This window comes from Mauremys mutica, chromosome 6, assembly GCF_020497125.1.
Source record: "Mauremys mutica isolate MM-2020 ecotype Southern chromosome 6, ASM2049712v1, whole genome shotgun sequence".
NCBI lineage: Eukaryota > Metazoa > Chordata > Testudines > Geoemydidae > Mauremys > Mauremys mutica.
This window is the reverse complement of record NC_059077.1, coordinates 122,507,994-122,527,738: the sequence shown is the minus strand read 5'-3', so window position 1 is coordinate 122,527,738 and position 19,745 is coordinate 122,507,994. Positions and strand designations below refer to the sequence as shown.

The window sequence follows — 19,745 nt, the reverse complement described above, 5'->3', positions numbered from 1 at the left end:
ACAAAGGGATGGCAAGCAGGGCCCCCGCTGTTCTACTCCCTTTAGCGGCGCTGAAAGGAACATTCAGCTCTGAGGACAATAAAAGCGCTGGACTAAATTCTCCACTGACTTACACCGGCATCAACGCAGTCAGGTGGCAGATCACTTCAGTGTGGAGTTAATTTGAATTGATGCTGGGGTACCAGTTCCAGTTAGTCCACTTCAAAAACCTGCTCATTTACCTCTGGAGCTCATGGTCTAGCAAGACAAATCCATCAATTGTAAAAACAGGCCTGAAATAACAAGTTAACAGCTCTTTTCAGAATTACAACTTTCAGGGATCTGTCTGCAACTGATGCTTTCTCCGTTTTTTGCAGCACCCTTTAGTTCTTACCCTCTTGCTTTTCTTTCAGGTTCTGATGGGAGTCTTTCGTCTAGGCTTTGTCTCTGTGTATCTTTCAGAGTCTGTGCTGGATGGATTTGCAACTGGTGCTTCTTTAACCATTTTAACAGCCCAAGTTAAGTACCTTATTGGAATAAAAATCCCACGCAGCCAAGGCCATGGGATCTTCTTAACGACCTGGATTAATATTTTTCAAAACATTTCTCAGGCTAACGTATGCGATGTAATCACGAGCGTGGTTTGCATTGCTGTGCTAGTCGCTGCGAAAGAACTGGGAGATCGGTACAAGCAGAAGCTGAAAATCCCACTGCCCACAGAGCTGGTGGTTATTGTTGTGGCTACGCTGGTTTCACACTATGGGAAGCTGAATGAAGTTTATGCATCCAGTGTTTCGGGGGCAATTCCAACTGGATTTATTCCCCCTCAGCTGCCAAATTTTAACATGATGTATCGCGTGGCTCTAGATGCTGTTCCTCTTGCCATAGTTGGCTTTGCATTTACAATCTCTCTCTCAGAAATGTTTGCCAAGAAATATGCCTACACTGTCAGAGCGAATCAGGAAATGTTTGCCATAGGATTCTGTAACATTATCCCATCCTTTTTCCATTGTTTTGCAACCAGCGCAGCTCTTGCAAAAACGCTTGTGAAATCTTCTACGGGCTGCCAGACGCAGGTCTCTAGTGTTATCAGCGCAGCGGTCGTGCTGCTGGTGCTGCTCTTCCTCGCTCCGCTGTTTTATTCTTTGCAAAAATGTGTTTTGGCTTGCATCATAATAGTCAGTCTCCGAGGAGCTCTTCGGAAGTTTAGAGACGTGCCCCAGCGATATCACATGAACAAGATGGACACTCTGGTCTGGTTCGTTACTGTGTTCTCATCTGCCCTGATCAGCACAGAAATGGGGCTTTTGATTGGGGTCCTCTTTTCCATGCTGTGCATCGTTGTTCGTACGCAGCGACCCCGTACTGCCCTGCTTGGTCAGATCCAGAGCACTGCCTTCTATGAAGACGACTGGGAATATGAAAGTCTCTGTCCTGTTCCAAATGCCAAAATATTTCGTTTTGAGGCACCACTTTACTATGCAAATAAAGACTTTTTTCTGAAGTCTCTCTACAGAATGACTGGGCTAGATCCTACTCTGGAAGCTGCTAAAAGGAAAAAGAATGAGAAGAAGCAAAAAGAGCATTTGAAAGAGGGAAATAGAGGCACGATTGTTAAGGGATTGGATCAGGCAGATACAGCCTTACACCTGGTCCCTAAACAAGTAGATTTCCAGACTATCATCATAGACTGTTCCTCAATCACTTTTCTGGACACAGCTGGTATAATCACATTAAAGGAAATAGTGAAAGATTACAACAAGCTAAAAATCACTGTTCTTCTGGCTTGCTGCAACCCCTCAGTGATTGACTCTCTGAAAAGAGGGGGCTACTTTGGGAAGGACTGCAAAAAGATGCACGAATTGCTGTTCTATAGCATTCACAGTGCTGTGCAGTTTGCCAGAGATAGAAAGTTTTTGGCAGATGGGTCTGCTGTTTAGTTTCAAAGGCCCATGTATTTCCCTCTGCTGTGCTGCACAAAGGGGAACAGGGTGCAGTCACTTAGAAGTAGGCAGACACCTCACTTGCTGCGCAGGAGCCATCTGCCTACAGGACATTCTCCCATGAGAAAGTGTGCAGTGCTGGACCGCCGCATCACATCTGCAGATGGGGCAAACAGGGGTGAGTGCACCCAGTTACCACCTGACCTGCCACTTCAAAATGCAGATGTTGGACTGTAAAAGAGTTTGTGAGTTACTTCTCCATTGTGCTGTAGTAATTTACATGCATCAAACTTAGGCACCACCGGTCTGGTGTATCTGCAAGTCTGTCTAGTGCCTGAGCAGAAAAGGCTAGCTGTCCCCCTTGAATGTGCTGGTTTATGGGTACAGGAGAGCAGTCTCCGAGAAACCACTTGTGGTCTGGTTCCTTGGCCACACCACAGTGCTATCTTTTAAACTCTGGCCTGTAAGGTCTTTTCCCTTATCATATCACTACTACAGGCATGCTCTTGTTTCAACGGGCTTTTAGACAACCCTGCTGTTTGCTACACACTTGTTAGGAGCATCAGCTGGGATGATGTAGCACCTCCTTCCCACATGCCCATGAGCCATAACAAATGTGTTCCCCTCAGTTTCATTATTCCTTAGCAAAACCTCCCTCAAAGCTACCATGGAATCATCCATATTAAAAAGAGCCTATTAAGGGCATATTTCTGTTCTTAAAGATGCAGGAAGAAGTGTGACCATTAAACTCAGATTTGCTGTAGCTAGTGAAATTAATTAAAGTGATGTTAAGAAAAGGGAAGTGCGTTCATTAGAAATCTTATAGCTACGCTAGTTTAACTGTGAGGCAAATCTGACTTTCTGGAATTTAGCTATTTCAAGCTTAAACCCTAGAATTCAGGCCAAGCACATCATCTTTGTAATGTAACTGTCAGACTGGGTGCAGGGCAGTGGGGAGACATGGGAGTGAAAGAGACAGAGGAGGGAAAAAGATGCAAGAAGAGAAGCCTGAGATATGGATGGGAATGGGAGAAACGGGCTGGTTCTGAACTGGGTCTGAATCTGGAGTAACTCCACTGAAGTTTTATGCTGGTGTATCTGGGATCAGAATGTGGCCTAATGGCTGAAGCAGAACTTTTTTAAGTCATTCATTTCATTATGTTGTCAGAGTACCCCCACGATTTGAATACATTTCAGGCCATAACTTTAATTTGTAACTCTGGTTTCTAACGACAGCTAAGAGATGTCTGGGCTGTTATGCAGAGTCGGGATATGTTATTTTTATATTAATTTCTATGACTAATTATTCCCCGTAATATCAAATGGCAATTTAAAATACAGCACACTGCATATCAGATGTGTGCGTATATATCACACCTATTTGTGCAGTATCTGTACCAAAATACATGTAGAATAGGGCTAGAGCAGAAGTCAGTTTAAAGACGGTGCTGGATTGCAGCCAGAAGTTCTGACACTTGGCTTTGGCAGCGTAGCTTCTCCAATGCTCAAGCTGAAGAGCTAGACCAAGGCACCGTTTCGGCTCATTCAGCAGCTGCTTCTCCCTCCTTTCTCATGTCCCATCCCACAGGCCAGGTGCTGGGCAGTATAAGGAAGCTCAGTTTCTGGTCCTGGAGGCTTTTTTCCTTTCTCGTTTTGGCCATTTTGTGTGACCCTCCACCCCCATTTCAATGGCAGAACCTTCCCCTTTCCCAGTAGCTCTCACTGTCTTTCCTCTCCCAACCTTTTCCCTGGGACTAGCCGCTCCTTCCATCCATGAGTGAAACGTGGGGAAAATGCAGGTTTGAGGAATGCTTACAGAGCTACATTTAGTCTAACTCCATTGAAGCCAATAGAGACGCACTTAAACGTACTCCGTGCGATAACTCTGCTCTGGAGTCCCTAAAGAGACTACTGGTCTCATTCTACTTTTCAAGCGAGCCCTTTGCCACGATACACAACATTTTGTTTAAGAGCACTACACAACAGTACCGCAGCACCAAGCAACTTATTTCCACTCTCTAGATCAACAAGTGCAAGGATATTCTAAGCAAAGGTCTCCAGATTTTCCCATGTCCCCTCCCTATTTAGGAACACCACAACAAATAAAGGAAGGGCAACTCATTTCCAAATAGCGATATTCTGGTGATTGACTCTATCTGAAGTGAGGGCAACACTGGGATGGGGTGTATAGATCCCACGCTGAGGAGGGAGGTGCCAGAGAGGCTCTGGGGACAGGACGAGCCCTGCCCCTCTGGCCTTGTCAATCATGTATAAAAGGGAGAAAATGGAAGTCAATTGAGGGAGGAGGAGCAAGACTGTCCCAAGCAGAAGACTACTGGAGCCACTTGGGGAACAACCATCCAGGAGATCTCTACCCCAACCCTGTGGGAAGTGCAGTGAACTCCCAGGGAGAGATTTAAGAAGGCCTGCAAGGGGTAGCACCCCTGGTAAGAAGTAAGGAATTGGGGGTCTGTGCGGGAGCTACCCAGTGCAAGCAACTGGGTGTGGTCAGGTTCTCTCACCCTCTGGAAGAAAACCTGTGGGGGCTCCTTTACAAACACATTTTTAATGAGGATTAGTAGTTAGGTACTGAAATTCCCCTGCTCGCCTCATTTATTCAAAAACATATGTGATGTCTCGGTGCTATTATCACAACACATGATGTCAACAGTAACAAACTAATTCTGGAAAAGCCGGCCTGACTGATGTCTGTGTTAAGAGATCAGAACTGACCAACCATTTTTAGTATTAGTGTTTTTCTGCAGTAAAGTCAATTTAACATGCAACAACATCATCCATTAAAGAGCTGGTGTACCATGACCACAGCTTACCATCTTCTCATTGTTACCTTGTGTTCTCCTGAAATGTTTGTTGTAGCCACTTAGTATGTATGCTTTGCTGGTCAGGGACCATCTTTGTCATATGTCTATACAGGGCCTAGCACAAAGCAACTGGGGCCAATGTACTTCGCTGTATGATACAGCGAGTTACAATTGGGAGTTAACAGCAATCCCTGGGGAAGAAAAGAGCAAGCTCTTTAACAAGCTAGTCTTATTCACTCTGTTGTTTGAGCCCCAGAGCTAGAACCTTGAGAAGAATTATAGCTTTGCTCTCCCCTAATGTTATGAGACTAATCTGGTTTCCGAAAGAAGATGGGCAATTGGGGAACAAAATTAAGACTTATCCTTATCTGAAAAAAAAAGTTAGAGTTGTAGCCCATGCCCCCCACACTCCCCAAAAGAGGGAGAAGGGAAGAGAAGCTGATCTGTCAATCTTTTTTTAACAAAGCATGCTGGGAAGGGGTGCAGTCTGGTGGCTCTTTACAAGGTAGGCCCTTTGGGTTGTTTAGTTTTTATCAGAGCAGCATCCCAGCAGAAGAAGGAGAGCTGCATGAAGATGCGGGATGGGGGGAGAACAGATTGTTTTTTTCTCTCTGATAAAAGTTGTTTTAACAACCAGAAAAGACTTCAGGAACCATTTGTGTTTTGAATGTTAGTTCTGGGGACTGGCTTATATGTAAGTTACTGTGTTTGTGGCTGTAAATGACTTTCTATGATTAAAAACTGCTTTATTTCTGTTCGCTTACTGTCATGGGTCAGGGCAGGCTGTACTGACTCTGTGTGCGGCTGGTAAAGGGCTTTTAATTTCTCTGTGGTTTTATACTATTCTCAATGACTTGGGGTTGGGTAAATACTAGAATAAGATACTTAATATGAGACTCTCTCTTTTCTTGTGTAGCTGGCATACAACTTTTGTCAAGCATGGTGTCTTTGGCATAGACTGTATATTTAACAAACTACAGGTACTGATAAGTAGCAAGGGAGGGGCTCCCAATCTCGAGGAGGGAAGAAAACTACATTACTTCAGCCTGGAAGCAAAAAAGCTGCCTGTACATACAGTGTGGGGAATGGTTACAGCTGCGGGCTGGAAGCAAGGGATGTTTTCAAACAGCCCCTGATTAGTGATGTCTCACAATGGACAGTTTTTCCCACCAAGAGAAACTATTTGGCGCTACATCACCGCTTAGTCATGCCTGGGATTTAAAGGCACAGTCTAGCCATAAGGGTTCACAGCTGAATACAGTAATTCCCCTATGTCTGCTTCTCATGCACTCCCAGGACTCTCACATCACAGAGGCATTTCCATTACTTCTAGGGAAGAGCAACCCTACCAAGTGTACATAGGAACATACAACTTACCTAAAATACACAGGTTGAGGTATTTAAAGAGCTGAAGCACTGTCAGAGGTATTAACAGGTCTTTTTGGACAACGTGCATGAGTCAAAAAGCAAATCTGAGCTCCTAGAGCAGGAAATATGATTTTTTTTCCCCTAACACATTCCAGTGTTAATTGCTGAGTGTCAGAAATGTTCACTCACCCAACGATAATGAGTTCCAGTAACCAGTGAATTCGAACTTGTTCAATGCCACCATGCGGTACCGAAGACACATAGGCAAGGTTCAGTTCTTGGTCTTTACTGAGGTCAAATAAATCCGCTCTGCTGTGAGGTAGAGGAGGACTGGAGGTGGTAAAAACAATAGGTCACAGAACAGATCAGTGCCAGAGACAGGAATAAAACCCAGGCCTCTTGAGTCCCAATCCAGGGTCCTGTCCATGGGGATACAGTGCTTTTACTGGAGTAGTAAGGGCAGCTCAGCAAAGTGGAATAAGGAAACTGAAACACGACTTGGGGTTTATATCTTTGTGTTAGCTTACAAGTTAGCATCAGAGTACAGGACCCGTGAATCATTCCATGAGTAGCAAGGCAGGAAGATTTTGTCTCAGGTTACTCAAACTCAGCAAACAGGCATAAGGAAAACTGGCAATGAGATAATTCCCTGGGAGTAATTAACACTGTTCTAAGCATAGTGTCAGCCTGCCTGACTCCCACCTCTACTGAAGCCAACCAAAAGTCATGTAGGGCAGTGCCCGCGGGCACCATGGCGCCCACTGGGGCATCTAAGTGTGCCCACGTACTGGCCAGCAGACGAGCATCTGCCGAAATGCCGCCGACAAGCTGCATCATCCAGAGGCGTCGCTGCTGAAATGCTGCCGATTTTCGGCGGTATTTCAGCGGCAACGCCTCTGGATGACGGGGCATTTCAGCGGCGACACGTATTGACATTGCTGCTAGTTGGCAGAATTTCAGTGGATGCTCGTCCGCCGCCACAGTCCTCCGTCTGGCGCCCGCCACACAAAAAAGGTTGGAGACCACTGATGTAGGAGCTTGGTCTGTCTATTGACTTCAACCGAGTTGGATTAGGTCTTAAGAAAAGGGAGGGATAGCTCAGTGGTTTGAGCATTGGCTTGCTAAACCCAGGGTTGTAAGTTCAACCCTTGAGAGGGCTATTTGGGGTAAATATCTGTCTGGGGATTGGTCTTGCTTTGAGCAGGGGATTAAGTCTAGATGACCTTCTGACCCTGATATTCTATGAAAGCACGGGCTACTGTGGACATTCTGCCATGCAAGTCTCTCAGTGCATGCACTCCATTGGCACACTGTGCCTTGCCCCTGGGCACATGTCACAGGGGTGTTTGCCATGGGACAAGCAGGCTGAGAAACCCTGAGCCATATTTAACTCTTCATTGATGCACAGTAACACACTGATGTTAACACTGACTCTCTGGTGCCCATTTATTCCATTGAAAACAATGGAGGCAGGCTCTATGTGCCTTTTGAACCCACACAGAATAGCTCCCATGGGGAGGGAAAGTGTTTTGTCTAACAGTTGGAATATGCTCTGAGTCTGTTGGGTTAGGTGCTAAATGTTGGGGTTTCAGCAACAGCAGGGGACTGGACACAGTAACCCAGGAGAGCGTTTCCAGACCTATGTTCCTAACTACAGATCTCCTGTGAATGCCCCAGTTCTCTTCGAACATGCTAAATCACTGCGAGACTTGGGCAAAATATATCCCGATACACTCTGTACTTTTTATATACATATGAAACTTAACAGAACTGTATATTGTGCTGGTTTATTTTGTTATGGGAGCAGAGCTTAATTATACTGATAAGGAACCTATTGCAATGCCTGCTAACTCTTTGTGGGTAGTTGTCGCCTTCTAGCGGCTGCACCAGATACAGGTTTGAATCTGCTACTGCTTCCAAGCCAATGGACCTAGTGCTTTAGCTCAGTGGTTCTCAACCAGGGGTCTGTGGCCCCCTGGCAGTCCGCAAATCCTTTCAGGGGGGCCACGGAGCACCACCGCTGAAACTCCGAGCTCCGGTGCTGCTCCCCACCCCACTGAGGGGCTGAAGCCGGGAGCAGCACAGGGCTGACACCCCAAACTCCCCTTCCCCCCCGAAGCCAGGAGCAGCACAGGGCTGAAACCCCAAGCTCCCCTCTTCCCCCTGCTGAAGCTGGGAGCAGTGTGGGGCTGAATCCCTGTGGCAGGGAGCTGAAACCCCAAGCTCCCTCCCACCTCCACGCTGAAGCCGGGAACGGCAGGGCTGAAGCCCCAACGCAGGCAGAAGCCCTGAGCCCATGGGCAGAGTTGAAAGGGCATGAGGGTGTTGCCCCACAAACTGCAGTGCCTTACCCAGAGTGGGGCAGTCCTAGGGGACAGCTCCAGCCCCCCTACACACACACCACCTCCTCTCTCTCAGCTCCCCTCAGGTCCCACCCTCTGGCCAGGTCCTAGCAGGAAGCCAGAGCCAGGCAGTGCGGGGCAGCTGCTCCTCTGGCTGGTGGTGCCATGGAGTGGGCAGCCCTGGCATTCCCCGTCTGCTGCTGGTGCCTGGGCTTCCATCTGCTCCTCAGCGCCCAGCCCCCTTTGACTGCTCACGCAGCCGGTCAGAGGTGCCCAGACGGGGACCCAGCTCCAGGGCTGGAGGAGCCCTCGGGGAGCAGCCATTGGCACACATCCCCAGACAGGTGGGTGGCCTGCAAGATAAGTCAGGAGGTGGCGGTGGTGCTCCCTCCCTGGACCCTGCTATGCGGAGCTGGTCTGAGCCCTGCCGGCCCTTGCCCTCCTCCCCAAAATAGATGCTAAATTACTCCTATGCCCAAGGGTCCTACCCCTGGGCTGGAGCCCCGAGTCACCCCTCCCGCTGCTGGGCCTTGGAGTTTTTGTAGCTTGTTGAGGGGGGCCTCAGAAAGAGGGTTGAGAACCCCTGCTTTAGCTCAAGCATCGCTTCACATTGCTAAACCCCTTTATTTAGCCACACCTCTAGAAGGAGGCAAAGACCTACGCTGGGTTTAACATGGGTTATACTATCTCAGCAGCAGCTTTTGTCCTCTGTGGCTTGTTGTCCTGGTATCTGTCCTTTCCCTTTACTTTTACATTCTAGTTTAAATATATCAAGTCTGTAGAACCTCAGAACTTGGTGTTTCTAAGGTTTCATCCATGTTCTCTAGTAGGTTCCAAATCTGGTCTCTGCCAGATCATCTGATATTCTGACATGGAAAAAGGAAACTACATGCAACAACTAGAGCCTGCTTCTGATTCAGATTTCCAGGTCAGTCCTTTTGGTCGACCAGGGTTCCTGTCTGACTAGATGTGACTGTGGCCTGATGTAACAGAACTGTTGTTTGTTCCTTTTCTGCTTTCCTTTTAATCTGTTTTTCTTTCCTTTTGGAGAAACTGTAAATGGGGCTTTGTAAATTGTTACCAAGATGTTTTCAGCTAATCTTAATAATAACCTCATCATTTAAGAAAGTTTAAGAAAGCTGGCTTTAACTTTCCTTTCCTGTACACTTAGCGATATGAAATAAATGTTTTTTTTATAGCATGGCGTGGTTCAGAAGTTAAACCTTAAACTGTGGTAAAAATATCTTGGGTTTAGCACTAACTATTCCGTGTCTTTGACAATGTGTTAACAATCTATAACACGGACTGTCCACGCCAGAAACATGAGAGTCACAATCAACACTGCCCTCGGTCTCAGCAGTGAGAGGCCACATATTGAAGGGGCCCAAAACCTGAACTAGTCTCTCACACTTGGAAGTAGCCACTCCTAGGCTGGGCTTGAGGCACATTGGCAAATTAGGTACCTTTGTACTTTTTGCTGTCTGTGCATGTGTAGTGCACGGTCATTTGATAAACCACATTTCAGTGGTGCTAATCTGCTACTCTTCCTGAGCAGTAAAAACCCCTTTAAAGATGACTTGCAAAATTAACAAATGGGATGGTGCCTGTTTTGCTATTTCTGATGGATAAAGAACTGTTAACTTTATTTATTTGATAGGTGGGCATGGTGCTTCTAATGTTCTGGCATTTCTAAAAGCACAAGTGTTGACTCCAGCTTTCCCTCATCTTGTTGTCTTGGAGATCTTAAATGCGAGATCTTAGCTATTAATTTAAAGAGAGGGAGGGAAGTGTGTAAAATCTTCCAGACTTTCTTACAACTGTTCCCTCGGTGTGAGTTGAACACTGTATGTAAATTAAGAGGAGTTATTTGAACAGTCTAAGTAAAAACCACTTTCTATTTCTACCAGGTTTCACTTCCAAGGTTTTTTCAGTCTCCTAACACTGGCAGTGCCTAGAGATTCAGGAGACAAGGTGGGAGATGTCGTATCTTTTATTGGACCAACTTCTGTTGGTGAGAGAGAAGACCTTTTGAGCTTACACAGAGCTCTTCTTCAGGGCTGGGAAAGGCACTCAGAGTGTCACAGCTAAACACCTTGTAAATAGTCTGCCAGGATGAGGCATCAGAACCCCGCTCCATTTCCATGCGGGTCCCGGAACCCAGCATCATGGTCACCAATACCTTGTATTTATCTGTGACACTGAGTGCCTTTCCCACACCAGAGGAAGAGCTCCGTGTAGCTAGTCTCTCTTACCAACAGAAGTTGGTCCAATAAAAGATACCTCCCAATAAAAGACCGTCCAGCTTAACCTATCACAGACTTCCAGCTGCAGAGTAACCAAGGCACTGCTCTGATACCAGTAATGTGGCAATGGTGTGGATTGGGAACTCTGGCTCCCTGGGATGCTCGACTGGAAAAGAAATCACACATTTCTTGGGCAATGGGCACATGTGATAGATACTTGTGTAAGATGCCACAGATTAGTTTAACTGTCTACTTCGGGGTCTGCCTAGGAGGCAGAGCAGTACAATCCTATCCATGGAGGGGGGAGTAAATATGTGAGCCTGTTACAATATGCTGGGTTCCTGGACCCACATCGAGATGGAGCAGGTTCTGATGCCTCAGACTGGCTGTCAGACTATTTATCCAATGCAGGAAGACAGATGTAGAGTCTCTAAGGAAAAAACAAGGTGAGAGGATGAGAGGTGCACTTGCTGGGAAAAAGCCCTAGAAAAAGTCAGCTCAGGAGAAAGGTGGACTATAGTTTGTTTGGGGCTTAGCCCTATAAGGGAGGAGGGACAGCTCAGTGGTTTGAGCATGGGCCTGCTAAACCCATGGTTGTGAGCTCAATCCTTCAGAGGGCCATTTAGGGATCTAGGGCAAAAAATCAGTACTTGGTCCTACAAGTAAAAGCAGGGGGCTGGACTTGGTGACCTGTCAGGGTCCCTTCCAGTCCTATGAGCTATGCATATCTCCATATATTATATTAATTAAAACACCAAAGTGATGGATGAGTTCTGACTGTTAACCCAGCATGTACTGTCCTGGGAGAAGGCCCGGCATGTTCAGAGGCCCGTGAACAGGGTGGGGAAATAGCTTTCAGCTGAATCTTCTATCCCGTCCTAAGACCCATTTTGCAGCTTGAGACTTAGCTATAGGAATATAGTACCGGGCCATGTTCTGCTCTCTGCTACAGCTCTGTGACCCCCTGTACTAGAAGAAACTAGCAATCAGTAGCCAAGTATGTGTGTGGTCTGGGGGGGAGGACGACAGGATATGATGCTTTGACGTCTGCCAAAGAGACCCTGAAAATCTATCTGACTTAGGTACCTGCCTTCTCAAACTTACCAGACCGGTTTCACTTATCTGCGGGGCCTGTTTAGGCCATAAAGAAACCCCCCTCCTGCCCTACCCCCGGGGAGTGCCACGTGCCAGTGCACTAGGCAAAGGGAGAGCAGCCTGGCTCTCCTACACACGGCAGGCACTTCAGTGGGGAGCTGGACGTGGGTGTGTTCAGGGAGCAAAGGGCGCTTACCAGAAGCCGGTGCTTTTCCAGAAGTGCTTCAGGGGCCTTTCAACCTGCGAAACATCCACGTGCAGCACGTAAGCTCCCCAGCCCGCACGGAGCAGCATGTGCAGGATTATTACTCCGGCCCCCCAGCTCCGAACCGGAGCCATGGGGCCCAGGGAAACGGCCCGGGATTACACGGACGCCGGCCCAGGGTCGGAGCGCTCACCGGGAAGCAGGCACCCCACCAGGCTTCATCCCACAGGGGTCCCCCCAGCCAGGCAGCTCAGCTCCCGCTCCGCCAGTGCCCGGGCACGGGGGCTCTGTGAGCTCCGGCTGCCCGCAGGTCCGCCGCTCTCTTGGTCCAGGGGTGGGAGAGATTCTCCCTTCCGCGACTCCTGCGAAAGCAAAAGCGAAGCCCTTGACACACACCCCTCTTCGTGTCACACACATGGTTTCCCCTGCTTACTTCCTGCTTTCCAAATCTGCCCAGTGGTAAGGCAGACCTGCAAACGCAGGAAAGAAACAGGGACTGGAGAAATCTGCAGAAACCCGGGGAAGCCAGCAGTGCTTGGAACCAAATCCTGGGGGGATGATTATAGTATATGTTAGAGGAATTCGGGTTTCATAGCAAAGCGGAAATAAAGATGTTTTCTGCTCCCACATAATCTGCAGTGGCTGTGTGCTGTAACCACACCTTTTCCCTGTAATACTTTGAAGCAATGTTATATAGTGTCTTTCTTTTCAGTGTATCTGTCTTTCCATATCTTCCCCCCTCCCATCTTTAAATGTGGGGGTTTTCTGCCGTTTGTTGCATTTTGGAGGGAGGGGGTGCATTTTTGTTTTCCAGGTTTTGCTTTCTCTTTGAATCTGTCTGTTACGGCTTAGTTTACTTTTCATTTTAACTTTGCTTCTTTTCATTTAGTTCCTCAGTATCATCTATTTCCTTGACTTTGTTTCAGTATTTATCATTTCTGCTGATTTTGTCTTTGTTTTCCCTCTCCCCTCCCCCTTTCTCCATCCTTCCTGTCCTATTACAGTAGGGGTGTCTGGAAAATAAACTCACCTAAGGCGAGGGACTAACACTTACAAAACAAGGAGTCCTTGTGGCACCTTATAGACACTCCCCTCTACAAACACCCCAATCTACCCCACACAGACATTCTCCCCTGTATGGTCTCTGTGCGTCCCCAGCGAGACTGTATACCCCTACATACACCCACTATGCCCCCCAGAAACCCTATAACCCCCACAAGCCCACCAGAGACCCTATCCGCACTCATTATGCTCCCAGACACCCTATCACCTGTACATGCCCCCCAGACCCTATACTCCTACAAACACCTACTGTACTCCCCAGAGACCCCACATCCCATATACATCCACTATACTCCCCAGAGTCCCCATATCCCCTACATACACCCAGTATACTCCCCAGAGACCCCATATCCCCTACATACACCCAGTATACATACACCCACTGTACTCCAGAGACCCCATATCCCCTACATACACCCACTGTACTCCCCAGAGTCCCCATATCCCCTATAGACCCCACTATACTCCCCAGAGACCCTACATAATTTTAGCAAAGCTTTTGATACAGTCTCCCACAGTATTCTTGCCAGCAAGTTAAAGAAGTCTGGGCTGGATGAATGGACGGTAAGGTGGATAGAAAACTGGCTAGATGGTCGGGCTCAACGGGTAGTGATCAATGGTTCCATGTCTAGATGGCAGCCGGTATCAAGTGGAGTGCCCCAAGGGTCGGTGCTGGGGCCGGTTTTGTTCAATATCTTCATTAACGATCTGGAGGATGGTGTGGACTGCACCCTTAGCAAGTTTAAACTGGGAGGAGTGGTTGATACGCTGGAGGGTAGGGATAGGATACAGAGTGACCTAGACAAATTAGAGGATTGGGCCAAAAGAAATATGATGAGGTTCAACAAGGACAAGTGCAGAGTCCTGCACTTAGGACGGAAGAATCCCATGCACTGCTACAGACTAGGGACCGAATGGCTGGGTAGCAGTTCTGCAGAAAAGGACCTAGGGGTTACGGTGGACGAAAAGCTGAATATGAGTCAACAGTGTGCCCTTGTTGCCAAGAAGGCTAATGGCATTTTGGGTTGTATAAGTAGGGGCATTTCCAGCAGATCAAGGGATGTGATCATCCCCCTCTACTCAGCACTGGTGAGGCCTCATTTGGAGTACTATGTCCAGTTTTGGGCCCCACACTACAAGAAGGATGTGGATAAATTGGAGGGAGTCCAGCGGAGGGCAACAAAAATGATTAGGGGGCTGGAGCACATGACTTATGAGGAGAGGCTGAGGGAACTGGGATTGTTTAGCCTGCAGAAGAGAAGAATGAGGGGGGATTTGATAGCTGCTTTCAACTACCTGAAAGGGGGTTCCAAAGAGGATGGATCTAGACTGTTCTCAGTGGTAGAAGATGACAGAACAAGGAGTAATGGTCTCAAGTTGCAGAGGGGGAGGTTTAGGTTGGATATTAGGAAAAACTTTTTTACTAGTAGGGTGGTGAAGCACTGGAATGGGTTACCTAGGGAGGTAGTGGAATCTCCTTCCTTAGAGGTTTTTAAGGTCAGGCTTGACAAAGCCCTGGCTGGGATGATTTAGTTGGGTTTGGTCCTGCTATGAGCAGGGGGTTGGACTAGATGACCTCCTGAGGTCCCTTCCAACCCTGAGATTCTATGATTCTATGATAATCCTGCACTGCCTCTTAGATTTCCTACCCCACATTCCTCCCTCGGCTCCCTAGTCACATGACCTTCTACCCACGACCCCGCCTCCACGTGGTTCTTTTCGAGAAGGAAAACAAGGGATCTCGATTCCCATTGGTCCCTGCCCCTAGCGCCCCGCCTTCCTTCCTGACGTAAAGCCTGCTCTCCGGTGTAATAGGTGGTGGGCGTGGCCAAAACAGAACGCCGCCTTCCATCCGGGCACCGCTCTGTACGTCACACGCTGCAGCCCAGAGGGTGGGGGTGAGGATTTCCGTAAGAGACGAGCTGGGCGTGGCTGGGTGTTTGGCCAATCCAGGCGCGTTCCTGTGTTGTGCGGCCGGTTTGAATCCCGGGGGCTGCCGTTAGGTTCGTTAGCCGGCGGAGAGCTGCTTCAGCCGCGCGCCCGAGCCCCCACCCGCGCCGCGAGGATGCCGCGGACCCCGCGCAAGAGGTGAGTGCGGGGACCCTCGGGAAGGGGGTGGGCGGGGCTGGCTGTCCCGGGTGACACCCGCTCAGGCCCCCCCGCCCCGGCGGGACCCCGTGTCTCCCTCCGCACCCCGGCAGCCCTTCTCCCGCCGCGCGCCCCGGCCTGACGAGGTGTTTCTCCTCAGCGAGGTCCTGGCCTCCTCCCTGGTGAGCAGCGTCAACCACGCCCTGGGGAAGCTGCTGGACATCTGGCACCAGATCGGCATCAAGGAGGAGATGCAGCTGGAGCGCATGCAGGCGGTCAAGCAGCACATCGAGGTGAGGGGGGTGCGGTCTGCAAGGGGTGTGTGTGTGGGGGGGTCTCCTCCTCCTCGCCCCCCCGCCCGTCTCCTCCTCGATGGGCTCAGCTCAGCCTCACCGCTGTTGCCTCCTCCCGCAGTCCCTGGGGTTCGTCACTGCTAGTGGGGGCTGCAGCTGGGTCCCCCCCCGACGGGGTGTTGCAGAGGAACAGCCCCAGGGCTCACAATGGGGCGGGACAGCAGGAGGGGCTGAGTTGCTGGGCTCTTTCTCTTGCTTCCTGTGAGAATGACAGTCCCATCCTGAGGGGCTCTGCCTCCTTCCTGCACCAGCCCTACTCGACTTCTCTTCCCCAGGAGGCGGGCGGGTGGGGAAAGCAGCCATACAGAGGGGGGGTTCTCCCAGCTGGCACTAAAATCATGTGCCTGTCAGTGACCATCTCCCTTCTCAAAAGTATTATTTCCTGGGTTGCAACCTGGCCCACTTTAAGCACTGGTGCCCACCTGTTGCTAGACGCAGTTTTGGGTGAACTCCTGCCCATCCCGATATGTCCAGCACACAAGCCAGAGAATGCCAGAGCTGCAGCTTTGTATGTAGCCTCAACTCTCAACCCCCTGTGCAGAGGCAGCAGTGGAAGGGTAAGTCCCTAGCATCCCACCTGGGAGTTAAACCCAAACCTCCCTTTTCTGTCACAGACTTCTTGTGTGACCTGTACGTTTCCTCTAAGGGTTTTTTGTGTCATTGACATGCATCTAACAGTACTTCCTTACCTCCTAGTGGTGCTGTGAGAAGAAATACATTAAAGATTATAAATACTACAGTAATGAAGGCCATATAAATACTATTTTCACATCTTTGAGTGCTTCACTTTGCCACTGGGCTATTTCCAATGTAGTTTTTAGATGAACTCTTTTGAAAATAAAATTTTGCCTTCTAGAATTTCTGTTCTGCTAGATAGAAGCAGAGTGCTGTGTCCTACACACCTTGCAAGGCCATTTCTTACTATATTAGACTCTTCTCTCTCCTCACCCCTCTCCAAACCCTCACTAGCACTGCAGCTCTTGCCTTAAAAAATAAACAATGAGACAGGACTCTCCCATTAGGAAGATTTTCTTTCAAATTCTAACAGCACAGGAAGATTTGACAGAACAAGGAACAGTGGTCTCACATTGCAGTGGGGGAGGTCTAGGTTGGTTATTAGGAAAAACTATTTCACTAGGAGGGTGGTGAAGCACTGGAATGGGTTACCTAGGAAGGTGGTGGAATCTCCATCCTTAGAGGTTTTTAAGGCCCAGTTTGACAAAGCCCTGGCTGGGTGACTTAGTTTGGGTTGGCCCTGCTTTGAGCAGGGGGTTGGAATAGGTGATCTCCTGAGGTCTCTTCCAACCCTAATCTTCTATGATTTGTCACATGCATGTCCTGTTTGGCCACCTTAGCTGTGCATGCACAGAGTAATTTTAAAAGGGTTGCAACTTTGGTCAAATGAAACAAATCCTCATCAGCACACTCAAAATCACTCTACTCTATGCAAAATTTCAACTCTACTTGGCCATTCAACACTTAAGTTGGTAAGTTTTTTTTTGTTTTTTTTTCCTCGTGTATTGTGCCTGGAAAAGTTTGTTCAGACTATGCCTGAAAAACTTCAGATTGAAAGATAAAGGCTTTGGATGACTGAGCAACTGTGAACGGGGTTAGAACAATAATTTCCAGGTATGCTTAAAACTATACTTTTTTTTTGTTGGAATAATTATTGGTACAGGATACCGCCATGACACCAGTTTGATCACAAATTCCTTTATTAAATCCAAAGACCAAATTATATTTATGCAATTGCTCTAAACGTGCCTAAAAAGCCTACATAACAAGCATTTTCTACATCCAACCAGTATCAGATGTTCATAAGCATTTAATTAAGACACAAATGGACTAAATCCAGGGGTGCTTAGACCTTTGTTAGTTTACTCCCAGTCGGCCCAGTCAGCAACTTTTCAGCAGTGGTGTGCTGAGTCTTCATGTATACACTCTAATTTAAGGCTTCGCGTGCCGGTAATACATTTTAACGTTTTTTAGAAGGTCTCTTTGTAAGTCTATAATATATAACAAAACTACTGTTATATGTAAAGTAAACAAGGTTTTCAAAATGTTTCAGAAGCTTTATTTAAAATTAAATGAAAATGCAGATCTTATTAGTTTAGTGTGATCCTTGCCCTTGCTGAGTTTTCCAATGTCTGGTGGCACGTATTTAGATACTTTAAGCTGCACACAGGCTTCTGAGTTATAAGTTGATAACCAGCTGGCAAGAGGTCAGTGGCTGGAACCCCAGATCGGCAGCTGAGGTGAGTGGAGCTGGTGACTGGTAGGGCTGAGCAGGGCCGGAAGCCTGGACCCTGTCTGGCAGGGGGCCTGCGCTGGAAGCAAGGTGGGTCGGGCTGCGGCCGGAACCCCAGAGTGGCAGCAGGTTGAGCGTCTCCGCCAGCCCCTCTCTGGTGTTTCAGCTGCCAGCTTCTGTCAGCTGGGGTTCCTTCCCCCAGGCCAGCAGCGGGTGCTGAGTGGGACTGGTGGCGGGACCCCGGCTGGCAAGGGGCCAGCAGTGGGAACCCCAGAGCGACAGCGGGCTGAGCGGCTCAGCCCGCCCCACGTGCCATCGATTGCCGACCCCTGGTTTACTCTAACTTGGTCGGGCAGATATTAGTAATGAATTCCCAAGAGTTCACCTTTTTATACCCTTTAACAAACAAGTGATTGCCAATTCCTGACTTCAGCTAAAAACTAGTTTTGGGTTGGGAATGCTTATGCTTGGCATAGACAAGAGTTATGACTGAGCCCTTTTCTTCAAGATAACTAACATCGGTGTGTCAGGGATCACTGTAAATTTATCGTATCACAACTTTTCTCTGTCTCTAGTTATCAGAGCTGATTCTAATAAACTTATGAGCTACATTGAGTTCAGCATTTTTACAACTTCTCTTGCCAGTTACATTTTTTTTTCCTTACAGACTTCCTACAAAGGCTTTTGTTTTACTTAAACTACAAAGCACACATTTTCCTTCATTCCTACACTAACTACCATGTACAAGAGTGATGCACTAAAACTGAATTGTGCTAAGCACCTAAGTTTCTGCCTCCTCACGTTAGTATAGAGATTTGAGCTGATGCTAAGCTTACTACAAAACAGGCTGATGTTGTATGGTTATCCTAGCTTTCCAGAATGAAACCGTAGAAGCTGTTGGTTGGAAAGGGAATGTAAGCTTGGTATACCCCATATGGAAGGCCATTCTAAATGTATGAAGTAGTGCAACAGGTGCCAAATCAAAAATGGCCTAGAGGTCTTAGGAGCTAGGGGAGTTGGACTGTGGAGTCCTACAGTCCAAGGAAGTGGGCCCGACAGATCTGCACCCAGAAGTACCATAGAGGCTAGAGATGGAAACGGCAGCTTCCACACATTTAGACCCAACTTTAGAAACATGTGGGATCCAAAGGTTGGGTCCAGTTACAACAGATTGTCCCCTATGGGGATTCAGCCAGGTCTGTACCATGGAATTCACTAAATCTACGTAAGTATGCTAGCTCTGCAGTGATGGAAGGAGCAATACATTAATTGGTGGTCAGTACATTGAATCTAAATACACATAGGGAGCTGTTTTGCTGATCGAGTAGTGATCATTTTTACTGTTTTTCTGATCATGACGACACTTAGGTCAACAAAAGATTTGTCCAGGCTAACTAGTTTGAGCTAGTTGAACTACACAGATGTACAGTTTTCTTTACGCAATTTCTTAATTTAGGTAAAATCTTGGTGCAAGATTTGGTTTATATGGGCTTATTACTTGAAGACGAGTCATGTCCTGAGCTTAGAGGCATTGGCCTTTAAAATTTATTTAAAAAATATAGCACAAGTGAAAGATTTAGGCCTGTGCAAGATCTAGAGGTGCGCTTAGGAAAGGTGATTAAATCTTACAGACCCCAGGCTTGCAAACAAGTTTAAATAAGTAACAAGATAGGTGCACAGTCAGATGTTCAGTATCTTCTATTTTGAGTCAACCATGGACCAAGTAGACCAGGATCATGCCATTTGAGAACTGGGGCTCGTAAATTGGATGTAGATATCTTGTTAGGGAATTGGTAGCATGTGCAATTACTGAGGCTGTCTTATGCCAAAGCTACCCTGAAGCACAGTAGCAGGCAGTTTTGACTTGTAAGATTACATGCATACTAAAGTAAAGGACCCATAGATTGAAATAGTTTATTTCCATATGGGAGCCACTTGTAAACCAAGTGAATGTTCACAATACTCGACAAACCATTCAGTTGTTGTCCTGTTAAAGC

General features: G+C 47.7%; 3 protein-coding genes across 7 annotated transcripts in view; 2 read left to right on the top strand and 1 right to left on the bottom strand.

Moving 5' to 3' along the window:
• SLC26A1 (solute carrier family 26 member 1) overlaps positions 1-5,493 on the top strand; it is a 66,206-nt gene extending 60,713 nt beyond the window's left edge. Inside the window, exon 3 of one of the 2 annotated variants that reach the window (XM_045020711.1) lies at positions 393-5,493. In XM_045020711.1, coding sequence (XP_044876646.1) covers positions 393-1,919 — 1,527 coding nt within the window. In that variant the 3' untranslated portion in view covers positions 1,920-5,493. The remainder of the gene's footprint in view (positions 1-392) is intronic. The other variant, XM_045020712.1, reaches the window with a different exon arrangement.
• IDUA (alpha-L-iduronidase) overlaps positions 1-12,397 on the bottom strand; it is a 73,242-nt gene extending 60,845 nt beyond the window's left edge. The window contains exons 1-2 of the mRNA XM_045020714.1: positions 11,989-12,397; positions 6,302-6,442 (exon numbers count right to left, since the gene is read on the bottom strand). Of these exons, the coding sequence (XP_044876649.1) occupies positions 6,302-6,442; positions 11,989-12,131 (284 nt within the window). The 5' untranslated portion in view covers positions 12,132-12,397. The remainder of the gene's footprint in view (positions 1-6,301; positions 6,443-11,988) is intronic.
• A 2,532-nt stretch (positions 12,398-14,929) lies between these two features.
• Positions 14,930-19,745, top strand: part of LOC123372175 (protein regulator of cytokinesis 1-like) — a 47,202-nt gene continuing 42,386 nt past the window's right edge. For 2 of the 4 annotated variants that reach the window (XM_045020154.1, XM_045020152.1), the window contains exons 1-2: positions 14,932-15,147; positions 15,308-15,440. In XM_045020154.1, coding sequence (XP_044876089.1) covers positions 15,125-15,147; positions 15,308-15,440 — 156 coding nt within the window. In that variant the 5' untranslated portion in view covers positions 14,932-15,124. Of the gene's footprint in view, positions 15,148-15,307; positions 15,441-19,745 lie in introns of all 4 variants that reach the window. The other 2 variants (XM_045020153.1, XM_045020155.1) reach the window with 2 other exon arrangements.